The sequence below is a fragment of the Sebastes fasciatus genome, chromosome 6 (genome assembly GCF_043250625.1).
Source record: "Sebastes fasciatus isolate fSebFas1 chromosome 6, fSebFas1.pri, whole genome shotgun sequence".
NCBI lineage: Eukaryota > Metazoa > Chordata > Actinopteri > Perciformes > Sebastidae > Sebastes > Sebastes fasciatus.
In genome coordinates, this window is record NC_133800.1 from 38,402,910 (window position 1) to 38,426,809 (window position 23,900).

General features: G+C 43.4%; 2 protein-coding genes across 5 annotated transcripts in view; both read left to right on the forward strand.

Annotated features, from left to right (window-relative positions):
* Positions 1-213: 213 nt before the first annotated feature.
* Positions 214-22,938, forward strand: cfap77 (cilia and flagella associated protein 77). 4 transcript variants are annotated; one of them, XM_074639752.1, is made up of 8 exons: positions 231-346; positions 4,877-5,327; positions 5,380-5,475; positions 12,089-12,191; positions 22,007-22,238; positions 22,343-22,445; positions 22,617-22,718; positions 22,797-22,938. In XM_074639752.1, exons 1-8 carry the CDS (start codon positions 246-248, stop codon positions 22,884-22,886), a joined length of 1,278 nt encoding a protein of 425 aa, XP_074495853.1. In that variant the 5' UTR covers positions 231-245; the 3' UTR covers positions 22,887-22,938. The 4 variants fall into 4 exon arrangements, with proteins under 4 accessions (XP_074495852.1, XP_074495851.1, XP_074495853.1 ...); XM_074639753.1 differs by having other exon boundaries at positions 5,033-5,327; XM_074639751.1 differs by having other exon boundaries at positions 214-346; positions 4,890-5,475; positions 22,346-22,445.
* Positions 22,939-23,212: 274 nt separating this feature from the next.
* The window catches only part of LOC141770089 (barH-like 1 homeobox protein), a 30,258-nt gene continuing 29,570 nt past the window's right edge, over positions 23,213-23,900 (forward strand). The window contains exon 1 of the mRNA XM_074639754.1: positions 23,213-23,900. This exon is cut by the window's right edge and continues 46 nt beyond it. Within this exon, the coding sequence (XP_074495855.1) occupies positions 23,649-23,900 (252 nt within the window). The 5' untranslated portion in view covers positions 23,213-23,648.

The window sequence follows — 23,900 nt, forward strand, 5'->3', positions numbered from 1 at the left end:
TTAGTAGTATAGTATTAGTAGTATAGTATTAGTAGTATAGTATTAGTAGTGTAGTATTAGTAGTATAGTATTAGTATAGTATTAGTAGTGTAGTATTAGTAGTGTAGTATTAGTAGTAGTATTATTAGAAGAAGAGTATGCCCCGTCAGTCCAGCCGGAAGTCAAGAGGTCTCACTCTGTTAAACTTTATTCTGAAACTTCCTGTTGTTGTTGTTTTTCACGTCACGGTTGAGCGACCTGTTTCCATGACAACGGAGCAGCTCAACACCGACTGGAGGACACCGGAAACAGCTGATGAGTTTATCATCTGTGATCATCAACTAAACTACCTGTTATCAGCAGTAAGGTGAGTACTACACTAGTACTACACTAGTACTACTACACTAGAGTACTACACTAGTACTACTACACTAGTACTACTACACTAGAGTACTACACTAGTACTACTACACTAGAGTACTACACTAGTACTACTACACTAGAGTACTACACTAGTACTACTACACTAGTACTACACTAGTACTACTACACTAGAGTACTACACTAGTACTACTACACTAGAGTACTACACTAGTACTACTACACTAGAGTACTACACTAGTACTACTACACTAGTACTACACTAGTACTACTACACTAGAGTACTACACTAGTACTACTACACTAGAGTACTACACTAGTACTACTACACTAGTACTACACTAGTACTACACTAGTACTACTACATTAGTACTACTACACTAGAGTACTACACTAGTACTACTACACTAGTACTACACTAGTACTACACTAGTACTACTACACTAGTACTACTACACTAGAGTACTACACTAGTACTACTACACTAGTACTACACTAGTACTACACTAATACTACTACACTACTACTACACTAGTACTACTACACTAGTACTACTACACTAGTACTACACTAGAGTACTACACTAGTACTACACTAGTACTACTACACTAGTACTACACTAGAGTACTACACTAGTACTACACTAGTACTACACTAGAGTACTACACTAGAGTACTACACTAGAGTACTACACTAGTACTACACTAGTACTACACTAGAGTACTACACTAGAGTACTACACTAGTACTACACTAGAGTACTACACTAGTACTACACTAGAGTACTACACTAGTACTACACTAGTACTACACTAGAGTACTACACTAGAGTACTACACTAGAGTACTACACTAGAGTACTACACTAGTACTACACTAGTACTACACTAGAGTACTACACTAGTACTACACTAGAGTACTACACTAGTACTACACTAGAGTACTACACTAGTACTACACTAGAGTACTACACTAGTACTACACTAGTACTACACTAGAGTACTACACTAGAGTACTACACTAGAGTACTACACTAGAGTACTACACTAGTACTACACTAGAGTACTACACTAGAGTACTACACTAGAGTACTACACTAGTACTACACTAGTACTACACTAGAGTACTACACTAGTACTACACTAGAGTACTACACTAGTACTACACTAGAGTACTACACTAGTACTACACTAGAGTACTACACTAGTACTACACTAGTACTACACTAGCACTACTAGTACTACACTAGTACTACAAACTAGTACACAAGTACTACTAGTACTACACTAGTACTACTAGTACTACACTAGTACTACAAACTAGTACACAAGTACTACACTAGTACTACACACTAGTACACAAGTACTACACTAGTACTAATAGTACTACACAAGAGTACAATACTAACACTAGTACTACACTATTACTACACTAACACTAGTACTACACTAGCACTAGTACTACACTAGTACTACACTAACACTAGTACTACACTATTACTACACTAGTACTACACTAACACTAGTACTACACTAACACTAGTACTACACTATTACTACACTAACACTAGTACTACACTAACACTAGTACTACACTAACACTATTACTACACTAACACTATTACTACACTAACACTAGTACTACACTATTACTACACTAACACTAGTACTACACTAACACTAGTACTACACTAACACTAGTACTACACTATTACTACACTAACACTAGTACTACACTAACACTAGTACTACACTAACACTATTACTACACTAACACTAGTACTACACTAACACTAGTACTACACTATTACTACACTAACACTAGTACTACACTAACACTAGTACTACACTAACACTATTACTACACTATTACTACACTAACACTAGTACTACACTAGAGTACTACACTAGAGTACTACACTAGAGTACTACACTAGAGTACTACACTAGTACTACACTAGTACTACACTAGAGTACTACACTAGTACTACACTAGAGTACTACACTAGTACTACACTAGAGTACTACACTAGTACTACACTAGAGTACTACACTAGTACTACACTAGTACTACACTAGAGTACTACACTAGAGTACTACACTAGAGTACTACACTAGAGTACTACACTAGTACTACACTAGAGTACTACACTAGAGTACTACACTAGAGTACTACACTAGTACTACACTAGTACTACACTAGAGTACTACACTAGTACTACACTAGAGTACTACACTAGTACTACACTAGAGTACTACACTAGTACTACACTAGAGTACTACACTAGTACTACACTAGTACTACACTAGCACTACTAGTACTACACTAGTACTACAAACTAGTACACAAGTACTACTAGTACTACACTAGTACTACTAGTACTACACTAGTACTACAAACTAGTACACAAGTACTACACTAGTACTACACACTAGTACACAAGTACTACACTAGTACTAATAGTACTACACAAGAGTACAATACTAACACTAGTACTACACTATTACTACACTAACACTAGTACTACACTAGCACTAGTACTACACTAGTACTACACTAACACTAGTACTACACTATTACTACACTAGTACTACACTAACACTAGTACTACACTAACACTAGTACTACACTATTACTACACTAACACTAGTACTACACTAACACTAGTACTACACTAACACTATTACTACACTAACACTATTACTACACTAACACTAGTACTACACTATTACTACACTAACACTAGTACTACACTAACACTAGTACTACACTAACACTAGTACTACACTATTACTACACTAACACTAGTACTACACTAACACTAGTACTACACTAACACTATTACTACACTAACACTAGTACTACACTAACACTAGTACTACACTATTACTACACTAACACTAGTACTACACTAACACTAGTACTACACTAACACTATTACTACACTATTACTACACTAACACTAGTACTACACTAACACTAGTACTACACTAACACTATTACTACACTATTACTACACTAACACTAGTACTACACTAACACTAGTACTACACTAACACTAGTACTACACTATTACTACACTAACACTAGTACTACACTAACACTAGTACTACACTAACACTAGTACTACACTATTACTACACTAACACTATTACTACACTAACACTAGTACTACACTAACACTAGTACTACACTAACACTATTACTACACTAACACTAGTACTACACTAGCACTACTATTACTACAGTAGTACTACACACTTGTAAACAAGTACTACACTAGTACTACAAACTAGTACTACACACTATTACACAAGTTCTACACTAGGAAACAAGTACTACACTAGTACTATAAGTACTACACTAGGAAACAAGTACTACACTAGTACTACAAACTAGTACTACACACTATTACACAAGTTCTACACTAGGAAACAAGTACTACACTAGGAAACAAGTACTACACTAGTACACAAATACTACACTACTATTACAAGTACTACACTAGTACACAAATACTACACTACTATTACAAGTACTACACTAGTACACAAGTACTACACTACTATTACAAGTACTACACACTATTACACAAGTTCTACACTAGGAAACAAGTACTACACTAGTACTACAAGTACTACACTAGGAAACAAGTACTACACTAGTACACAAATACTACACTACTATTACAAGTACTACACTAGTACACAAATACTACACTACTATTACAAGTACTACACTAGTACACAAGTACTACACTACTATTACAAGTACTACACTAGTACACAAGTACTACACTAGTACTACAAACTAGTACTACACACTATTACACAAGTTCTACACTAGGAAACAAGTACTACACTAGTACTACAAGTACTACACTAGGAAACAAGTACTACACTAGTACACAAATACTACACTACTATTACAAGTACTACACTAGTACACAAATACTACACTACTATTACAAGTACTACACTAGTACACAAGTACTACACTACTATTACAAGTACTACACTAGTACTACAAACTAGTACTACACACTATTACACAAGTTCTACACTAGGAAACAAGTACTACACTAGTACTACAAGTACTACACTAGGAAACAAGTACTACACTAGTACACAAATACTACACTACTATTACAAGTACTACACTAGTACACAAATACTACACTACTATTACAAGTACTACACTAGTACACATACTACACTACTATTACAAGTACTACACTAGTACACAAGTACTACACTACTATTACAAGTACTAGAAGTATCAGCAGTGTAACCCTAACCCTATATATATATATATATATATATATATATATATATGAATACTGGATCAACCTCTGACTGCAGTAGTAACACTACTGTTAGTAGTACTAAGTACTAACGGTACTAATACCTGCTTTCACCGTCCACTACAGAGAAGCTTGACTCTTCGTCCCCAGTCTTCGTCCCCAGTCTTCGTCCCCAGTCTTCGTCTTCAGTCTTCGTCCTCAGTCTACGTCCTCAGTCTTCGTCCCCAGTCTTCGTCACCAGTCTTCGTCACCAGTCTTCGTCACCAGTCTACGTCCTCAGTCTACGTCCTCAGTCTACGTCCTCAGTCTTCGTCCCCAGTCTTCGTCCCCAGTCTTCGTCTTCAGTCTTCGTCCTCAGTCTACGTCCTCAGTCTTCGTCCCCAGTCTTCGTCACCAGTCTTCGTCCTCAGTCTTCGTCCCCAGTCTTCGTCCCCAGTCTTCGTCTTCAGTCTTCGTCCTCAGTCTACGTCCTCAGTCTTCGTCCCCAGTCTTCGTCACCAGTCTTCGTCACCAGTCTTCGTCACCAGTCTACGTCCTCAGTCTACGTCCTCAGTCTTCGTCCTCAGTCTTCGTCCCCAGTCTTCGTCACCAGTCTTCGTCACCAGTCTACGTCCTCAGTCTACGTCCCCAGTCTTCGTCACCAGTCTTCGTCACCAGTCTACGTCCCCAGTCTTCGTCACCAGTCTACGTCCTCAGTCTTCGTCCCCAGTCTTCGTCACCAGTCTTCGTCCTCAGTCCCAGAGAAGACATGTCGTCCCCCCCCAGGGTGGGCGTGGTCAGAACCTCCATGTTGACCAATCAGCTGCTCATCAAGGTAAATCTGACAGGAAACAGGAAACTTTTCTGTTGCCTCCACACGGCTCTCAACATGGCCACAGCTGATCCAGCAGCTAACAGCTAACAGCTAACAGCTAACAGAGCTAACAGAGCTAACAGCTAACACAGCTAACAGCTAACAGAGCTAACAGCTAACAGCTAACACAGCTAACAGAGCTAACAGCTAACACAGCTAACAGAGCTAACAGCTAACAGCTAACAGAGCTAACACAGCTAACAGCTAACACAGCTAACAGAGCTAACAGAGCTAACAGCTAACAGAGTTAACAGAGCTAACAGAGCTAACAGAGCTAACAGCTAACACAGCTAACAGAGCTAACAGCTAACACAGCTAACAGAGCTAACAGAGCTAACAGCTAACAGCTAACAGAGCTAACAGAGCTAACAGCTAACAGAGCTAACACAGCTAACAGCTAACACAGCTAACAGAGCTAACAGAGCTAACAGCTAACAGAGTTAACAGAGCTAACAGAGCTAACAGAGCTAACAGCTAACACAGCTAACAGAGCTAACAGCTAACACAGCTAACAGAGCTAACAGAGCTAACAGCTAACAGCTAACAGAGCTAACAGAGCTAACAGCTAACAGAGCTAACAGAGCTAACAGCTAACAGAGCTAACAGAGCTAACAGCTAACAGAGCTAACAGCTAACACAGCTAACAGAGCTAACAGCTAACAGAGCTAACACAGCTAACAGAGCTAACAGCTAACAGAGCTAACAGCTAACAGAGCTAACAGCTAACAGAGCTAACAGAGCTAACAGCTAACACAGCTAACAGAGCTAACAGCTAACACAGCTAACAGAGCTAACAGAGCTAACAGCTAACAGAGCTAACACAGCTAACAGCTAACACAGCTAACAGAGCTAACAGAGCAAACAGCTAACAGAGCTAACAGAGCTAACAGCTAACAGCTAACAGAGCTAACAGCTAACAGAGCTAACAGCTAACACAGCTAACACAGCTAACAGAGCTAACAGCTAACAGAGCTAACAGAGCTAACAGCTAACACAGCTAACACAGCTAACAGAGCTAACAGAGCTAACAGCTTACAGAGTTAACAGAGCTAACAGCTAACAGATAACAGAGCTAACAGCTAACAGAGCTAACAGCTAACAGAGCTAACACAGCTAACACAGCTAACAGAGTTAACAGAGCTAACAGATAACAGAGCTAACAGCTAACAGAGCTAACAGAGCTAACAGCTAACAGAGTTAACACAGCTAACAGAGCTAACAGAGCTAACAGAGCTAACAGCTAACACAGCTAACAGAGCTAACAGCTAACACAGCTAACAGAGCTAACAGCTAACAGAGCTAACAGCTAACAGAGCTAACACAGCTAACAGAGCTAACAGCTAACAGAGCTAACAGCTAACAGAGCTAACAGCTAACAGAGCTAACAGAGCTAACAGCTAACACAGCTAACACAGCTAACAGAGCTAACAGCTAACAGAGCTAACAGAGCTAACAGAGCTAACAGCTAACACAGCTAACAGAGCTAACAGCTAACACAGCTAACAGAGCTAACAGCTAACAGCTAACAGAGCTAACAGAGCTAACAGCTAACAGAGCTAACAGAGCTAACAGCTAACAGAGCTAACAGAGCTAACAGCTAACAGAGCTAACAGCTAACACAGCTAACAGAGCTAACAGCTAACAGAGCTAACAGCTAACAGAGCTAACAGAGCTAACAGCTAACACAGCTAACAGAGCTAACAGAGCTAACAGCTAACAGAGCTAACAGCTAACAGCTAACAGAGCTAACAGAGCTAACAGCTAACAGAGCTAACAGCTAACACAGCTAACAGAGCTAACAGCTAACAGAGCTAACAGCTAACAGAGCTAACAGAGCTAACAGCTAACACAGCTAACACAGCTAACAGAGCTAACAGAGCTAACAGCTTACAGAGTTAACAGAGCTAACAGCTAACAGAGCTAACACAGCTAACAGCTAACAGAGTTAACACAGTTAACAGAGCTAACAGATAACAGAGCTAACAGCTAACAGAGCTAACAGCTAACAGAGCTAACACAGCTAACACAGCTAACAGAGCTAACAGATAACAGAGCTAACAGCTAACAGAGCTAACAGAGCTAACAGAGCTAACAGCTAACAGAGTTAACACAGTTAACAGAGCTAACAGAGCTAACAGATAACAGAGCTAACAGCTAACAGAGTTAACAGCTAACAGAGTTAACACAGCTAACAGAGCTAACAGCTAACAGAGCTAACAGCTAACAGAGCTAACAGCTAACAGAGTTAACACAGTTAACAGAGCTAACAGAGCTAACACAGCTAACACAGCTAACAGCTAACAGAGCTAACAGAGTTAACACAGCTAACAGAGCTAACAGCTAACAGAGTTAACACAGTTAACACAGCTAACAGCTAACAGAGCTAACAGAGCTAACAGCTAACAGAGTTAACACAGTTAACACAGCTAACAGCTAACAGAGCTAACAGAGCTAACAGCTAACAGAGCTAACAGCGCTAACAGAGCTAACATAGCTAACATAGCTAACACAGCTTACAGAGCTAACAGCACATGGATTGCTTTTACTGTGAAGGATCTGGAGGGCTTTTACTGTGAAGAGCTGGAGGGCTTTTACTGTGAAGGAGCTATAGGGCTTTTACTTTGAAGGAGCTATAGGGCTTTTACTGTGAAGAGCTGGAGGGCTTTTACTGTGAAGGAGCTATAGGGCTTTTACTGTGAAGGATCTGGAGGGCTTTTACTGTGAAGAGCTGGAGGGCTTTTACTGTGAAGGAGCTGTAGGGCTTTTATTGTGAAGGAGCTGGAGGGCTTTTACTGTGAAGGAGCTGGAGGGCTTTTACTGTGAAGGAGCTATAGGGCTTTTACTGTGAAGGAGCTGGAGGGCTTTTACTGTGAAGGGCTGAAGGACTTTTACTGTGAAGGAGCTATAGGACTTTTACTGTGAAGGAGCTGTAGGGCTTTTATTGTGAAGGAGCTGGAGGGCTTTTACTGTGAAGGAGCTGTAGGACTTTTACTGTGAAGGAGCTGGAGGACTTTTACTGTGAAGGAGCTGGAGAGCTTTTATTGTGAAGGAACTGGAGGGCTTTTACTGTGAAGAGCTGGAGGGCTTTTACTGTGAAGGAGCTATAGGGCTTTTACTTTGAAGGAGCTATAGGGCTTTTACCGTGAAGGAGCTATAGGGCTTTTACTGTGAAGGAGCTGGAGGGCTTTTACTGTGAAGGGCTGAAGGACTTTTACTGTGAAGGAGCTATAGGACTTTTACTGTGAAGGAGCTGTAGGGCTTTTAATGTGAAGGAGCTGGAGGGCTTTTACTGTGAAGGAGCTGTAGGACTTTTACTGTGAAGGAGCTGGAGGACTTTTACTGTGAAGGAGCTGGAGAGCTTTTATTGTGAAGGAACTGGAGGGCTTTTACTGTGAAGGAGCTGGAGGGCTTTTACTGTGAAGGAGCTGGGGGACTTTTACTGTGAAGGAGCTGGAGGGGTTTTACTGTGAAGGAGCTGGAGGGGTTTTACTGTGAAGGAGCTGGAGGGCTTTTATTGTGAAGGAACTGGAGGGCTTTTATTGTGAAGGAGCTGGAGGGCTTTTACTGTGAAGGAGCTGTAGGGCTTTTACTGTGAAGGAGCTGGAGGGCTTTTACTGTGAAGGAGCTGTAGGGCTTTTACTGTGAAGGAACTGGAGGGCTTTTATTGTGAAGGAGCTGGAGGGCTTTTACTGTGAAGGAGCTGTAGGGCTTTTACTGTGAAGGAGCTGGGGGACTTTTACTGTGAAGGAGCTGGAGGGGTTTTACTGTGAAGGAGCTGGAGGGCTTTTACTGTGAAGGAGCTGGAGGGCTTTTACTGTGAAGGAGCTGGAGGGCTTTTACTGTCAAGGAGCTGGGGGACTTTTACTGTGAAGGAGCTGGAGGGGTTTTACTGTGAAGGAGCTGGAGGGGTTTTACTGTGAAGGAGCTGGAGGGCTATTACTGTGAAGGAGCTGGGGGACTTTTACTGTGAAGGAGCTGTAGGGCTTTTACTGTGAAGGAACTGGAGGGCTTTTATTGTGAAGGAGCTGGAGGGCTTTTACTGTGAAGGAGCTGTAGGGCTTTTACTGTGAAGGAGCTGGGGGACTTTTACTGTGAAGGAGCTGGAGGGCTTTTACTGTGAAGGAGCTGGAGCTGGAGGGGTTTTACTGTGAAGGAGCTGGAGGGGTTTTACTGTGAAGGAGCTGGAGGGCTTTTATTGTGAAGGAACTGGAGGGCTTTTATTGTGAAGGAGCTGGAGGGCTTTTACTGTGAAGTAGCTGTAGGGCTTTTACTGTGAAGGAGCTGGAGGGCTTTTACTGTGAAGGAACTGGAGGGCTTTTATTGTGAAGGAGCTGGAGGGCTTTTACTGTGAAGGAGCTGTAGGGCTTTTACTGTGAAGGAGCTGGGGGACTTTTACTGTGAAGGAGCTGGAGGGGTTTTACTGTGAAGGAGCTGGAGGGCTTTTACTGTGAAGGAGCTGGAGGGCTTTTACTGTGAAGGAGCTGGAGGGCTTTTACTGTGAAGGAGCTGGGGGACTTTTACTGTGAAGGAGCTGTAGGGCTTTTACTGTGAAGGAGCTGGAGGGCTTTTACTGTGAAGGAACTGGAGGGCTTTTATTGTGAAGGAGCTGGAGGGCTTTTACTGTGAAGGAGCTGTAGGGCTTTTACTGTGAAGGAGCTGGGGGACTTTTACTGTGAAGGAGCTGGAGGGGTTTTACTGTGAAGGAGCTGGAGGGCTTTTACTGTCAAGGAGCTGGGGGACTTTTACTGTGAAGGAGCTGGAGGGGTTTTACTGTGAAGGAGCTGGAGGGGTTTTACTGTGAAGGAGCTGGAGGGCTATTACTGTGAAGGAGCTGGGGGACTTTTACTGTGAAGGAGCTGTAGGGCTTTTACTGTGAAGGAACTGGAGGGCTTTTATTGTGAAGGAGCTGGAGGGCTTTTACTGTGAAGGAGCTGTAGGGCTTTTACTGTGAAGGAGCTGGGGGACTTTTACTGTGAAGGAGCTGGAGGGGTTTTACTGTGAAGGAGCTGGAGGGCTTTTACTGTGAAGGAGCTGGGGGACTTTTACTGTGAAGGAGCTGGAGGGGTTTTACTGTGAAGGAGCTGGAGGGGTTTTACTGTCAAGGAGCTGGAGGACTTTTACTGTCAAGGAGCTGGAGGGCTTTTACTGTGAAGGAGCTGAGGGACTTTTACTGTGAAGGAGCTGGAGGGCTTTTACTGTGAAGGAGCTGGAGGACCTTTACTGTGAAGGAGCTGGGGGACTTTTACTGTCAAGGAGCTGGAGGGCTTTTACTGTGAAGGAGCTGGAGTTAATCAGACTGAACTGAATTAGAAGATGATTCTACTTTAAGCAGCTGTGAATGATGACATCATAGAGTTGTAGTGATGTCATCTTGAACACTAGATGGCAGACACTGGTTGGAAAACTCTCCCTTGCGGTGCGTTCAAGGTAGTTAGGAGATTTAAGAGTTGACTGCTGAAGGAAATAAACACGTTCACGTCATCCTGTCTGTCAGTCTTCAGGAGGAGACTTTCTGACTTTCTGACATCATCAAAGAGTCCCTGAACGCACCGCCGAGACGCTTTAAGATATTCTCCTTCATCATGTGAAGAACAGCGAGACTACAGAGGACCGAAGCTGACAAAGTCACTAATAAATAAAATTGAAATAAATATTCTCATAAAAACAAAAAAAAGAATCGGAAAGTAAATAAATAAATACAATTAAAATTAAATAAAAAGGTAAATAAATATATAAAGTGAAAATTAAATAGTAAAGTAAATAAATGAATGAATTAATAAATAAATAAAATAAAGTGAAAATTAAATAGGAAAATAGATGAATTAATTAAGTAATTAATTAATTAATAAAGTGAAAATTAAAGAAAAGTAAATACATAAAGTAAAAATTAAATAATAAAGTAAATAAATAAATAAAGTGAAAATGAAATAAGAAAGTAAATAAATAAATTGAAAATGAAATAGGAAAAGTAAATAAATAAATAGGGGAATAAATACAAAGAAATATCTATTTATGTCACATTTTTATGAATTAATTAATGTCTACATTTATGTTTTGTACATTTAATGGCATATTAATTCATGAACCAATATATTATTTATGGAGTCATTTATTTATCCTCCAGAATATAATGGACTTGGACTTGGACTTATACAGCGCTTTTCTAGTCTTCCGACCACTCAAAGCGCTTTACACTACATGTCAGTATTCACCCATTCACACACACATTCACACACTGATGGCAGAGGCTACTAAGGTGCCAACTTTGCCCATCAGGATTTAATCTAAATACTCATTCACACACCGATGGCTATGCCTCCGGGAGCAATTTGGGGTTAAGTGTCTTGCTCAAGGACACATCGACATGTGACCCGGAGCAGCCGGGGATCGAACCACCGACCTTCCGATTGGTGGACAACCTGCTCTACCCTCTGAGCCACAGCCGCCCGTGTATATAATAATATCTATTTTCTATAGAAATGAAGTGGAACCAGAGCAGAGTGAAGCTGCTGGTTCATGTAATAATGATGAAGATGATGATGATGAAGACGTCCTCTCCCCCTCCTGTGTGCAGGCGTCTCTGGGTAAGACCCGGTCCAGAGGCATGCCGGTTCCGGGTCCAGACTTCACTTATGGAACCAGCAGCAGCCAGCTCAGAGACGGAGGCGTGTCCGAGGGTAAGCCCCGCCCACTGCAAACAACAACCACAACAACAACAACAACAACAAAGACCGTCAACACACTGGACATTAGCATGTAGCATTAGCATTAGCATTAGCATTGAACACATCCACTCACTTTCAGTTTAAATAATGAACTCCGGTTACCAGCAGCAGATCGGAGGTCTGGACCAGGAAGCAGGATTAGAGGTTAGCGAGGTAACTTCAGGGTTAACCCTTCAGGGTTCTCCGTCCTACGAAGGTGGATCATTTCTTACCAGGTAGATCACCATGGTAACTGATGCTGGGTAGATCACCGTGGTAACTGATGCTGGGTAGATCACCATGGTAACTGATGCTGAACAGCTGACCTGGTCCGGAGCAGGTTATGTTCCAGATCAGAGATCAGCTCGTATAACAGCACCTCCTACTGACCAATCAGAGCTCAGTGCGTTGATCGTATTATTACACACATATGAAGAAGTTCTTCCTGCATCTGGCAGCTTCTGGCAGACTGTTACTGTTAGTCTGATTAAGAGTTTAACTTCTTCATATCTGTCTAATATAGTCCATGTCTGTGATTGGTCAGTAGACTGGTCCATGTCTGTGATTGGTCAGTAGACTAGTCCATGTCTGTGATTGGTCAGTAGACTGGTCCATGTCTGTGATTGGTCAGTAGACTAGTCCATGTCTGTGATTGGTCTGTAGACTAGTCCATGTCTGTGATTGGTCAGTAGACTAGTCCATGTCTGTGATTGGTCAGTAGACTAGTCCATGTCTGTGATTGGTCAGTAGACTGGTCCATGTCTGTGATTGGTCAGTAGACTGGTCCATGTCTGTGATTGGTCAGTAGACTAGTCCGTGTCTGTGATTGGTCTGTAGACTAGTCCATGTCTGTGATTGGTCAGTAGACTAGTCCATGTCTGTGATTGGTCAGTAGACTAGTCCGTGTCTGTGATTGGTCTGTAGACTAGTCCATGTCTGTGATTGGTCAGTAGACTAGTCCATGTCTGTGATTGGTCAGTAGAGTAGTCCATGATGGAGATACCCTGGGTATGACAGAGGTACCCTGGGTATGATGAAGATACCCTGGTATGACGAAGATACCCTGGGTATGATGGAGATACCCTGGGTATGACGGAGATACCCTGGAGATGATGCAGATACCCTGGTATGAAGGAGATACCCTGGGGATGACGAAGATACCCTGGGTATGATGAAGATACCCTGGGTATGATGAAGATACCCTGGTATGATGAAGATACCCTGGGTATGATAAAGATACCCTGGAGATGATGAAGATACCCTGGAGATGATGAAGATACCCTGGAGATGATGAAGATACCCTGGTATGATGAAGATACCCTGGAGATGATGAAGATACCCTGGTATGATGAAGATACCCTGGGTATGATAAAGATACCCTGGAGATGATGAAGATACCCTGGAGATGATGAAGATACCCTGGTATGAAGGAGATACCCTGGGTATGACGGAGATACCCTGGGTATGATGGAGATACCCTGGAGATGATGCAGATACCCTGGTATGAAGGAGATACCCTGGGGATGACGAAGATACCCTGGGTATGATGAAGATACCCTGGGTATGATGAAGATACCCTGGGTATGATAAAGATACCCTGGAGATGATGCAGATACCCTGGTATGAAGGAGATACCCTGGGGATGACGAAGATACCCTGGAGATGATGAAGATACCCTGGTATGATGAAGATACCCTGGGTATGATAAAGATACCCTGGAGATGATGAAGATACCCTGGAGATGATGAAGATACCCTGGAGATGATGAAGATACCCTGGTATGATGAAGATACCCTGGAGATGATGAAGATACCCTGGTATGATGAAGATACCCTGGGTATGATAAAGATACCCTGGAGATGATGAAGATACCCTGGAGATGATGAAGATACCCTGGTATGATGAAGATACCCTGGAGATGATGAAGATACCCTGGTATGATGAAGATACCCTGGTATGATGAAGATACCCTGGAGATGATGAAGATACCCTGGTATGATGAAGATACCCTGGAGATGATGAAGATACCCTGAAGATGATGAAGATACCCTGGTATGATGGAGATACCCTGGGCATGACGGAGATACCCTGGTATGATGAAGATACCCTGGAGATGATGCAGATACCCTGGTATGAAGGAGATACCCTGGGGATGACGAAGATACCCTGGAGATGACGAAGATACCCTGGAGATGACGAAGATACCCTGGAGATGACGAAGATACTCTGGGTATGACGAAGATACCCTGGAGATGACGGAGATACCCTGGGTATGACGAAGATACCCTGGTATGATGAAGATACCCTGGAGATGATGAAGATACCCTGGTATGATGAAGATACCCTGGAGATGATGAAGATACCCTGGTATGATGAAGATACCCTGGAGATGATGAAGATACCCTGGAGATGATGAAGATACCCTGGTATGATGAAGATACCCTGGAGATGATGAAGATACCCTGGAGATGATGAAGATACCCTGAAGATGATGAAGATACCCTGGTATGATGGAGATACCCTGGGTATGACGGAGATACCCTGGTATGATGAAGATACCCTGGAGATGATGCAGATACCCTGGTATGAAGGAGATACCCTGGGGATGACGGAGATACCCTGGGTATGATGGAGATACCCTGGTATGACGAAGATACCCTGGGTATGATGGAGATACCCTGGGTATGACGGAGATACCCTGGGTATGATGAAGATACCCTGGAGATGATGCAGATACCCTGGTATGAAGGAGATACCCTGGGGATGACGAAGATACCCTGGGTATGATGAAGATACCCTGGGTATGATGAAGATACCCTGGGTATGATGAAGATACCCTGGAGATGATGAAGATACCCTGGTATGATGAAGATACCCTGGGTATGATAAAGATACACTGGAGATGATGAAGATACCCTGGAGATGATGAAGATACCCTGGTATGATGAAGATACCCTGGAGATGATGAAGATACCCTGGTATGATGAAGATACCCTGGTATGATGAAGATACCCTGGAGATGATGAAGATACCCTGGTATGATGAAGATACCCTGGGTATGATAAAGATACCCTGGAGATGATGAAGATACCCTGGAGATGATGAAGATACCCTGGAGATGATGAAGATACCCTGGTATGATGAAGATACCCTGGAGATGATGAAGATACCCTGGTATGATGAAGATACCCTGGTATGATGAAGATACCCTGGAGATGATGAAGATACCCTGGTATGATGAAGATACCCTGGAGATGATGAAGATACCCTGAAGATGATGAAGATACCCTGGTATGATGGAGATACCCTGGGTATGACGGAGATACCCTGGTATGATGAAGATACCCTGGAGATGACGAAGATACCCTGGAGATGACGAAGATACCCTGGAGATGACGAAGATACTCTGGGTATGACGAAGATACCCTGGAGATGACGGAGATACCCTGGGTATGACGAAGATACCCTGGTATGATGAAGATACCCTGGAGATGATGAAGATACCCTGGTATGATGAAGATACCCTGGAGATGATGAAGATACCCTGGTATGATGAAGATACCCTGGTATGATGAAGATACCCTGGAGATGATGAAGATACCCTGGTATGATGAAGATACCCTGGAGATGATGAAGATACCCTGGTATGATGAAGATACCCTGGAGATGATGAAGATACCCTGGAGATGATGAAGATACCCTGGTATGATGAAGATACCCTGGAGATGATGCAGATACCCTGGTATGAAGGAGATACCCTGGGGATGACGAAGATACCCTGGGTATGATGAAGATACCCTGGTGATGATGAAGATACCCTGGAGATGATGCAGATACCCTGGTATGAAGGAGATACCCTGGGGATGACGAAGATACCCTGGGCATGATGAAGATACCCTGGAGAGGACGAAGATACCCTGGAGATGATGAAGATACCCTGGAGATGATGAAGATACCCTGGTATGATGAAGATACCCTGGAGATGATGCAGATACCCTGGTATGAAGGAGATACCCTGGGGATGACGAAGATACCCTGGGTATGATGAAGATACCCTGGTGATGATGAAGATACCCTGGAGATGATGCAGATACCCTGGTATGAAGGAGATACCCTGGGGATGACGAAGATACCCTGGTATGATGAAGATACCCTGGAGATGATGCAGATACCCTGGTATGAAGGAGATACCCTGGGGATGACGAAGATACCCTGGGTATGATGAAGATACCCTGGAGATGATGAAGATACCCTGAAGATGATGAAGATACCCTGGTATGATGGAGATACCCTGGGTATGACGGAGATACCCTGGGTATGATGGAGATACCCTGGTATGATGAAGATACCCTGGAGATGATGAAGATACCCTGAAGATGATGAAGATACCCTGGTATGATGGAGATACCCTGGGTATGACGGAGATACCCTGGTATGAAGGAGATACCCTGGGTATGACGGAGATACCCTGGTATGATGAAGATACCCTGGTATGATGAAGATACCCTGGAGATGACGGAGATACCCTGGGTATGACGAAGATACCCTGGAGATGATGAAGATACCCTGGTATGATGAAGATATCCTGGAGATGATACCCTGGAGATGATGAAGATACCCTGGTATGATGAAGATACCCTGGAGATGATGATACCCTGGGTATGATGAAGATACCCTGGAGATGATGAAGATACCCTGGCATGATGAAGATACCCTGGTATGATGAAGATACCCTGGAGATGACGGAGATACCCTGGGTATGACGAAGATACCCTGGAGATGATGAAGATACCCTGGTATGATGAAGATACCCTGGAGATGATGAAGATACCCTGGTATGATGAAGATACCCTGGAGATGATGAAGATACCCTGGAGATGATGAAGATACCCTGGAGATGATGAAGATACCCTGGTATGATGAAGATACCCTGGAGATGATGAAGATACCCTGGTATGATGGAGATACCCTGGTATGATGAAGATACCCTGGGTATGACGGAGATACCCTGGAGATGATGAAGATACCCTGGTATGATGGAGATACCCTGGTATGATGAAGATACCCTGGGTATGATGAAGATACCCTGGAGATGATGAAGATACCCTGGTATGATGGAGATACCCTGGTATGATGAAGATACCCTGGGTATGATGAAGATACCCTGGTATGATGAAGATACCCTGGGTATGACGGAGATACCCTGGGTATGATGAAGATACCCTGGTATGATGAAGATACCCTGGGTATGACGGAGATACCCTGGGTATGATACCCTGGAGATGATGAAGATACCCTGGAGATGATGAAGATACCCTGGAGATGATGAAGATACCCTGGAGATGATGAAAATACCCTGGAGATGATGAAGATACCCTGGTATGATGAAGATACCCTGGAGATGATAAAGATACCCTGGTATGATGAAGATACCCTGGAGATGATGAAGATACCCTGGTATGATGAAGATACCCTGGAGATGATGAAAATACCCTGGTATGATGAAGATACCCTGGAGATGATGAAGATACCCTGGTATGATGAAGATACCCTGGATATGATGAAGATACCCTGGAGATGATGAAGATACCCTGGTATGATGAAGATACCCTGGAGATGATGAAGATACCCTGGTATGATGAAGATACCCTGGAGATGATGAAGATACCCTGGAGATGATGAAGATACCCTGGAGATGATGAAGATACCCTGGTATGATGGAGATACCCTGGGTATGATGGAGATACCCTGGTATGATGAAGATACCCTGGAGATGATGCAGATACCCTGGTATGAAGGAGATACCCTGGGGATGACGAAGATACCCTGGGTATGATGAAGATACCCTGGTGATGATGAAGATACCCTGGAGATGATGCAGATACCCTGGTATGAAGTAGATACCCTGGGGATGACGAAGATACCCTGGGCATGATGAAGATACCCTGGAGAAGACGAAGATACCTTGGGTATGATGGAGATACCCTGGGTATGACGGAGATACCCTGGAGATGACGGAGATACCCTGGAGATGATGAAGATACCCTGGAGAGGACGGAGATACCCTGGGTATGATGGAGATACCCTGGGTATGACGGAGATACCCTGGGTATGACGAAGATACCCTGGAGATGATGAAGATACCCTGGTATGATGAAGATACCCTGGTATGATGAAGATACCCTGGAGATGACGGAGATACCCTGGGTATGACGAAGATACCCTGGAGATGATGAAGATACCCTGGTATGATGAAGATACCCTGGAGATGATACCCTGGAGATGATGAAGATACCCTGGTATGATGAAGATACCCTGGAGATGATGAAGATACCCTGGGTATGATGAAGATACCCTGGAGATGATGAAGATACCCTGGCATGATGAAGATACCCTGGTATGATGAAGATACCCTGGAGATGACGGAGATACCCTGGAGATGATGAAGATACCCTGGTATGATGAAGATACCCTGGAGATGATGAAGATACCCTGGTATGATGAAGATACCCTGGAGATGATGAAGATACCCTGGAGATGATGAAGATACCCTGGAGATGATGAAGATACCCTGGTATGATGAAGATACCCTGGGTATGATGAAGGTACCCTGGAGATGATGAAGATACCCTGGTATGATGGAGATACCCTGGAGATGATGAAGATACCCTGGTATGATGGAGATACCCTGGTATGATGAAGATACCCTGGGTATGATGGAGATACCCTGGGTATGACGGAGATACCCTGGGTATGATGAAGATACCCTGGTATGATGAAGATACCCTGGGTATGACGGAGATACCCTGGGTATGATGAAGATACCCTGGTATGATGAAGATACCCTGGGTATGACGGAGATACCCTGGGTATGATACCCTGGAGATGATGAAGATACCCTGGTATGATGAAGATACCCTGGAGATGATGAAGATACCCTGGAGATGATGAAAATACCCTGGAGATGATGAAGATACCCTGGTATGATGAAGATACCCTGGAGATGATGAAGATACCCTGGTATGATGAAGATACCCTGGAGATGATGAAGATACCCTGGAGATGATGAAGATACCCTGGTATGATGAAGATACCCTGGAGATGATGAAGATACCCTGGTATGATGAAGTAACCCTGGTATGATGAAGATACCCTGGTATGATGAAGATACCCTGGAGATGATGAAGATACCCTGGTATGATGAAGATACCCTGGAGATGATGAAGATACCCTGGTATGATGAAGATACCCTGGAGATGATGAAGATACCCTGGAGATGACGGAGATACCCTGGGTATGACGAAGATACCCTGGAGATGATGAAGATACCCTGGTATGATGAAGATACCCTGGAGATGATACCCTGGAGATGATGAAGATACCCTGGTATGATGAAGATACCCTGGAGATGATGAAGATACCCTGGGTATGATGAAGATACCCTGGAGATGATGAAGATACCCTGGCATGATGAAGATACCCTGGTATGATGAAGATACCCTGGAGATGACGGAGATACCCTGGAGATGATGAAGATACCCTGGTATGATGAAGATACCCTGGAGATGATGAAGATACCCTGGTATGATGAAGATACCCTGGAGATGATGAAGATACCCTGGTATGATGAAGATACCCTGGAGATGATGAAGATACCCTGGAGATGATGAAGATACCCTGGGTATGATGAAGATACCCTGGGTATGATGGAGATACCCTGGGTATGACGGAGATACCCTGGGTATGACGGAGATACCCTGGGTATGATGAAGATACCCTGGTATGATGAAGATACCCTGGGTATGACGGAGATACCCTGGGTATGATGAAGATACCCTGGTATGATGAAGATACCCTGGGTATGACGGAGATACCCTGGGTATGATACCCTGGAGATGATGAAGATACCCTGGTATGATGAAGATACCCTGGAGATGATGAAGATACCCTGGAGATGATGAAAATACCCTGGTATGATGAAGATACCCTGGAGATGATGAAGATACCCTGGTATGATGAAGATACCCTGGAGATGATGAAGATACCCTGGAGATGATGAAGATACCCTGGTATGATGAAGATACCCTGGAGATGATGAAGATACCCTGGTATGATGAAGATACCCTGGTATGATGAAGATACCCTGGTATGATGAAGATACCCTGGAGATGATGAAGATACCCTGGTATGATGAAGATACCCTGGAGATGATGAAGATACCCTGGTATGATGAAGATACCCTGGAGATGATGAAGATACCCTGGAGATGACGAAGATACCCTGGAGATGACGAAGATACTCTGGGTATGACGAAGATACCCTGGAGATGACGGAGATACCCTGGTATGATGAAGATACCCTGGAGATGATGAAGATACCCTGGAGATGATGAAGATACCCTGGTATGATGAAGATACCCTGGTATGATGAAGATACCCTGGAGATGATGAAGATACCCTGGAGATGATGAAGATACCCTGGTATGATGAAGATACCCTGGTATGATGAAGATACCCTGGAGATGATGAAGATACCCTGGTATGATGAAGATACCCTGGTATGATGAAGATACCCTGGTATGATGAAGATACCCTGGAGATGATGAAGATACCCTGGTATGATGAAGATACCCTGGTATGATGAAGATACCCTGGTATGATGAAGATACCCTGAAGATGATGAAGATACCCTGGTATGATGAAGATACCCTGGAGATGATGAAGATACCCTGGAGATGATGAAGATACCCTGGTATGATGAAGATACCCTGGAGATGATGAAGATACCCTGGGTTGTGGGCTAATCTCTGCTGTTCGTAGCTTCTCTGAGTGTTTGTGGATTATTTCTGTTGTTCCACCAAACACTGGTTTAGTAACTTTCTACTGAGTTGATTTGATGAAGTGATGATATATTCAGTGTGAATGGAGCCGCTGGAGGACTGATGAGAGGTTTAGCAGCTGTCACACTGGGTTTACATGAAGGAAACATGCCTTCAGGCAACAGTCACTGCTGTCACACACACACACACACACACACACACACACACACACACACACACACACACCTTTGTGAGGACATTTCAGACTTGACAGAAATTTCAGGAAACCTATTGTTCTATAAAGATGGTTATTATTACAATTATTATTATTATCATTTTTATTATCATTATAATTATAATTATTATTAATTATTAATTAATAATTATTAATTATTAACAATAATAATAATAATAATAATAATAATTATTATTATTATTATTTATAGGGATGCACCGTTTTATTTCAGACCGAGTATCAGTACTTACATCTGGCTACTCTCCGATACCGAGTACCGATACGAGTACTTCTGTGTCTAAAGAGCCTCGTTAACAGCCAGCTGGAGGGTGTGAGGACACACGGCAGGCTGGGGAGTCCTGCATGCGAGGCGGTGCGCTGCCACCGGCTCTAGGTCGGCTTCGAAAGGCTCGGGGTGAAAGTGGCTCCCGGGGCTGTGGACAAAGGGCTCGCTGCATCCTCTCTCCACACCGGGACGGGACGGGGCTCCCTGCTCCCGCCGCGATGTCGGTAACCCACCCGACCCGTCTTGAAACACGGACCAGGGAGTCTAACGCACGCGCGAGTCAGAGGGTGAAAGCAAAACCCCGTGGAGCAATGAAAGTGAGGGCTCCTAGTACCATCTGAGAGGTCTGGTTCTGGTGTCAGAGAGTTCTGGTCTCAGAGAGTTCTGGTCTCAGAGAGTCCAGTACCTGCTGGGTGTTGTAGTTTCTGAGTGTTGTCCCCGTGTCTCAGGTGTGTCCAGTTGGCGGGTTCCGTCCAGCCGTCCTCGTCCACCGGTCGCTCCGGACTTCGTGTCTTTGAACCGAGATGCGGTGAAGTCCGGTCTGGTGACGTCCAAAGAGCTGAATCAGTACCGGGCTCAGAGGGGCGGGACCAGGATCCAGAGACCCGCCCCCAACCGAAGAGAGGACGGGGACTCACGACACCCGGCGGTGGCCGACATCACGTATGGAGTCACAACCAGGTCAGAACCCCCCCGAGCTGATTATTGATGATTGATTATTGATTATTGATTATTGATATTGATTATTGATTGATGGTGACTGACGTACCGATGGACGTGTCCAGCAGGCCGTCGTCTCCTCTGTCAGACCTCCTGTCTCATCAGTACGCTCGCCGTTGGACGGAACTCCACCTGAACAGGAAACGGACCAACCAACAGCTGCAGAGGGTGAGAGCTCTCAGTCACCGTCCATGGTCTTCATCCTGTGTGATGTCATCATCCTGTGTGATGTCATCATCATCATCATCCTGTGTGATGTCATCATCATCATCATCATCATCCTGTGTGATGTCATCGTCTCGGTCTGTGTCATGTCCTGATGAGTAAAGGTGTGTGCAGGTGAAAGCAGAAGGTGTTCCTGACACCAGGAGCAGCCTGCTGAGGAGGAGCAGACCTCTACCTGTCACTCAGACACCTTTCACGCTACGCCGCTTCACACAGGTAACCACTTCCTGTCTCTGGCCAGGTAACCACTTCCTGTCTCTGGCCAGGTAACCACTTCCTGTCTCTCCTCCTCAGGCTGCTCCTGCTCTGGACACCTTCAGGGACCAAGAGTCTCGTCTCGGGGCGTTCAGGGCTCATCAGAGAGGCGTTCAGGGTCTGGACTGACTGTAGGAGGAAACATGTTCACCGTTAATACAAATAAACAAACTTCATGTTCTATCGTTCTATTGTTCTATCGTTCTATTGTTCTATCGTTCTATAATAATAATAATAATTGTTATTATTATTATTATTAATTATTATAATAATAATAATAATTATTATTATAATAATTATTATTATTATAATAATAGTTATTATTATAATAATAATAATTATTATTAATTATTATTATTATAATAATAATAATAATTATTATTATTATTATAATAAGTTATTATTATAATAATAATAATTATTATTAATTATTATAATAATAATAATTATTATTATTATAATAATAATAATAATAATTATTATTATAATAATTATTATAATAATAATAATTATTATTATAATAATTAATAATAATAATAATAATTATTATTATTGTTATAATAATTATTATAATAATCACCACCAGTTTGAGCTTTTATTTTGTAATCTAATCTTGTTTAATTTACCTGCATTAAAGGAGGAGGATGACGTCACAATCATACTAATATTTGAAGTTTTGCGTCACGTGCTGCTGGACTCTACTGACTCTACTGTTTCTCACTCTACTCTACTCACATGCTGCTGGACTCTACTGGACTCTACTGGATTCTACTGGACTCTACTGTGTCTACTGGACTTTACTGGACTTTACTGTGTGTCTACTGGACTTTACTGGACTTTACTGGACTCTACTGTGTGTCTACTGGTCTCTACTGACCCCCCTGAGTCCTGATGGAGATGGAGTGTTCTGGTTCCAGCTGCTCCAGGTTCTGCATGGACTCGCTCCTCTCCCGGGCGGAGCCTCCAGAGATCAGCCCGCTGAGCAGGGTGGTCAGTCCGGGCGGCGGCTCGGAGCCTCGTTCCCCGCGCAGAGAGCCCTTTCCCCGGCTGCAGCCCCGCACCGCCAGCTCCTCCTTCCTCATCCGGGATATCCTAGCGGACTGCCGGTCCTACCCGGACCCGGGTCAGCCTGAGCCTGAAGCC

What these genes read in the sequence shown, in the direction of transcription:
- cfap77 (XM_074639750.1), top strand. Translation starts at nt 246, where the DNA reads ATGACAACGGAGCAGCTCAACACCGACTGGAGGACACCGGAAACAGCT. An exon ending in TACCTGTTATCAGCAGTAAG is followed by an intron (nt 347 to 4,889) that starts GTGAGTACTACA and finishes CTTCGTCCCCAG; the next exon opens with TCTTCGTCACCAGTCTTCGT. An exon ending in CCAACCAACAGCTGCAGAGG is followed by an intron (nt 22,446 to 22,616) that starts GTGAGAGCTCTC and finishes AGGTGTGTGCAG; the next exon opens with GTGAAAGCAGAAGGTGTTCC.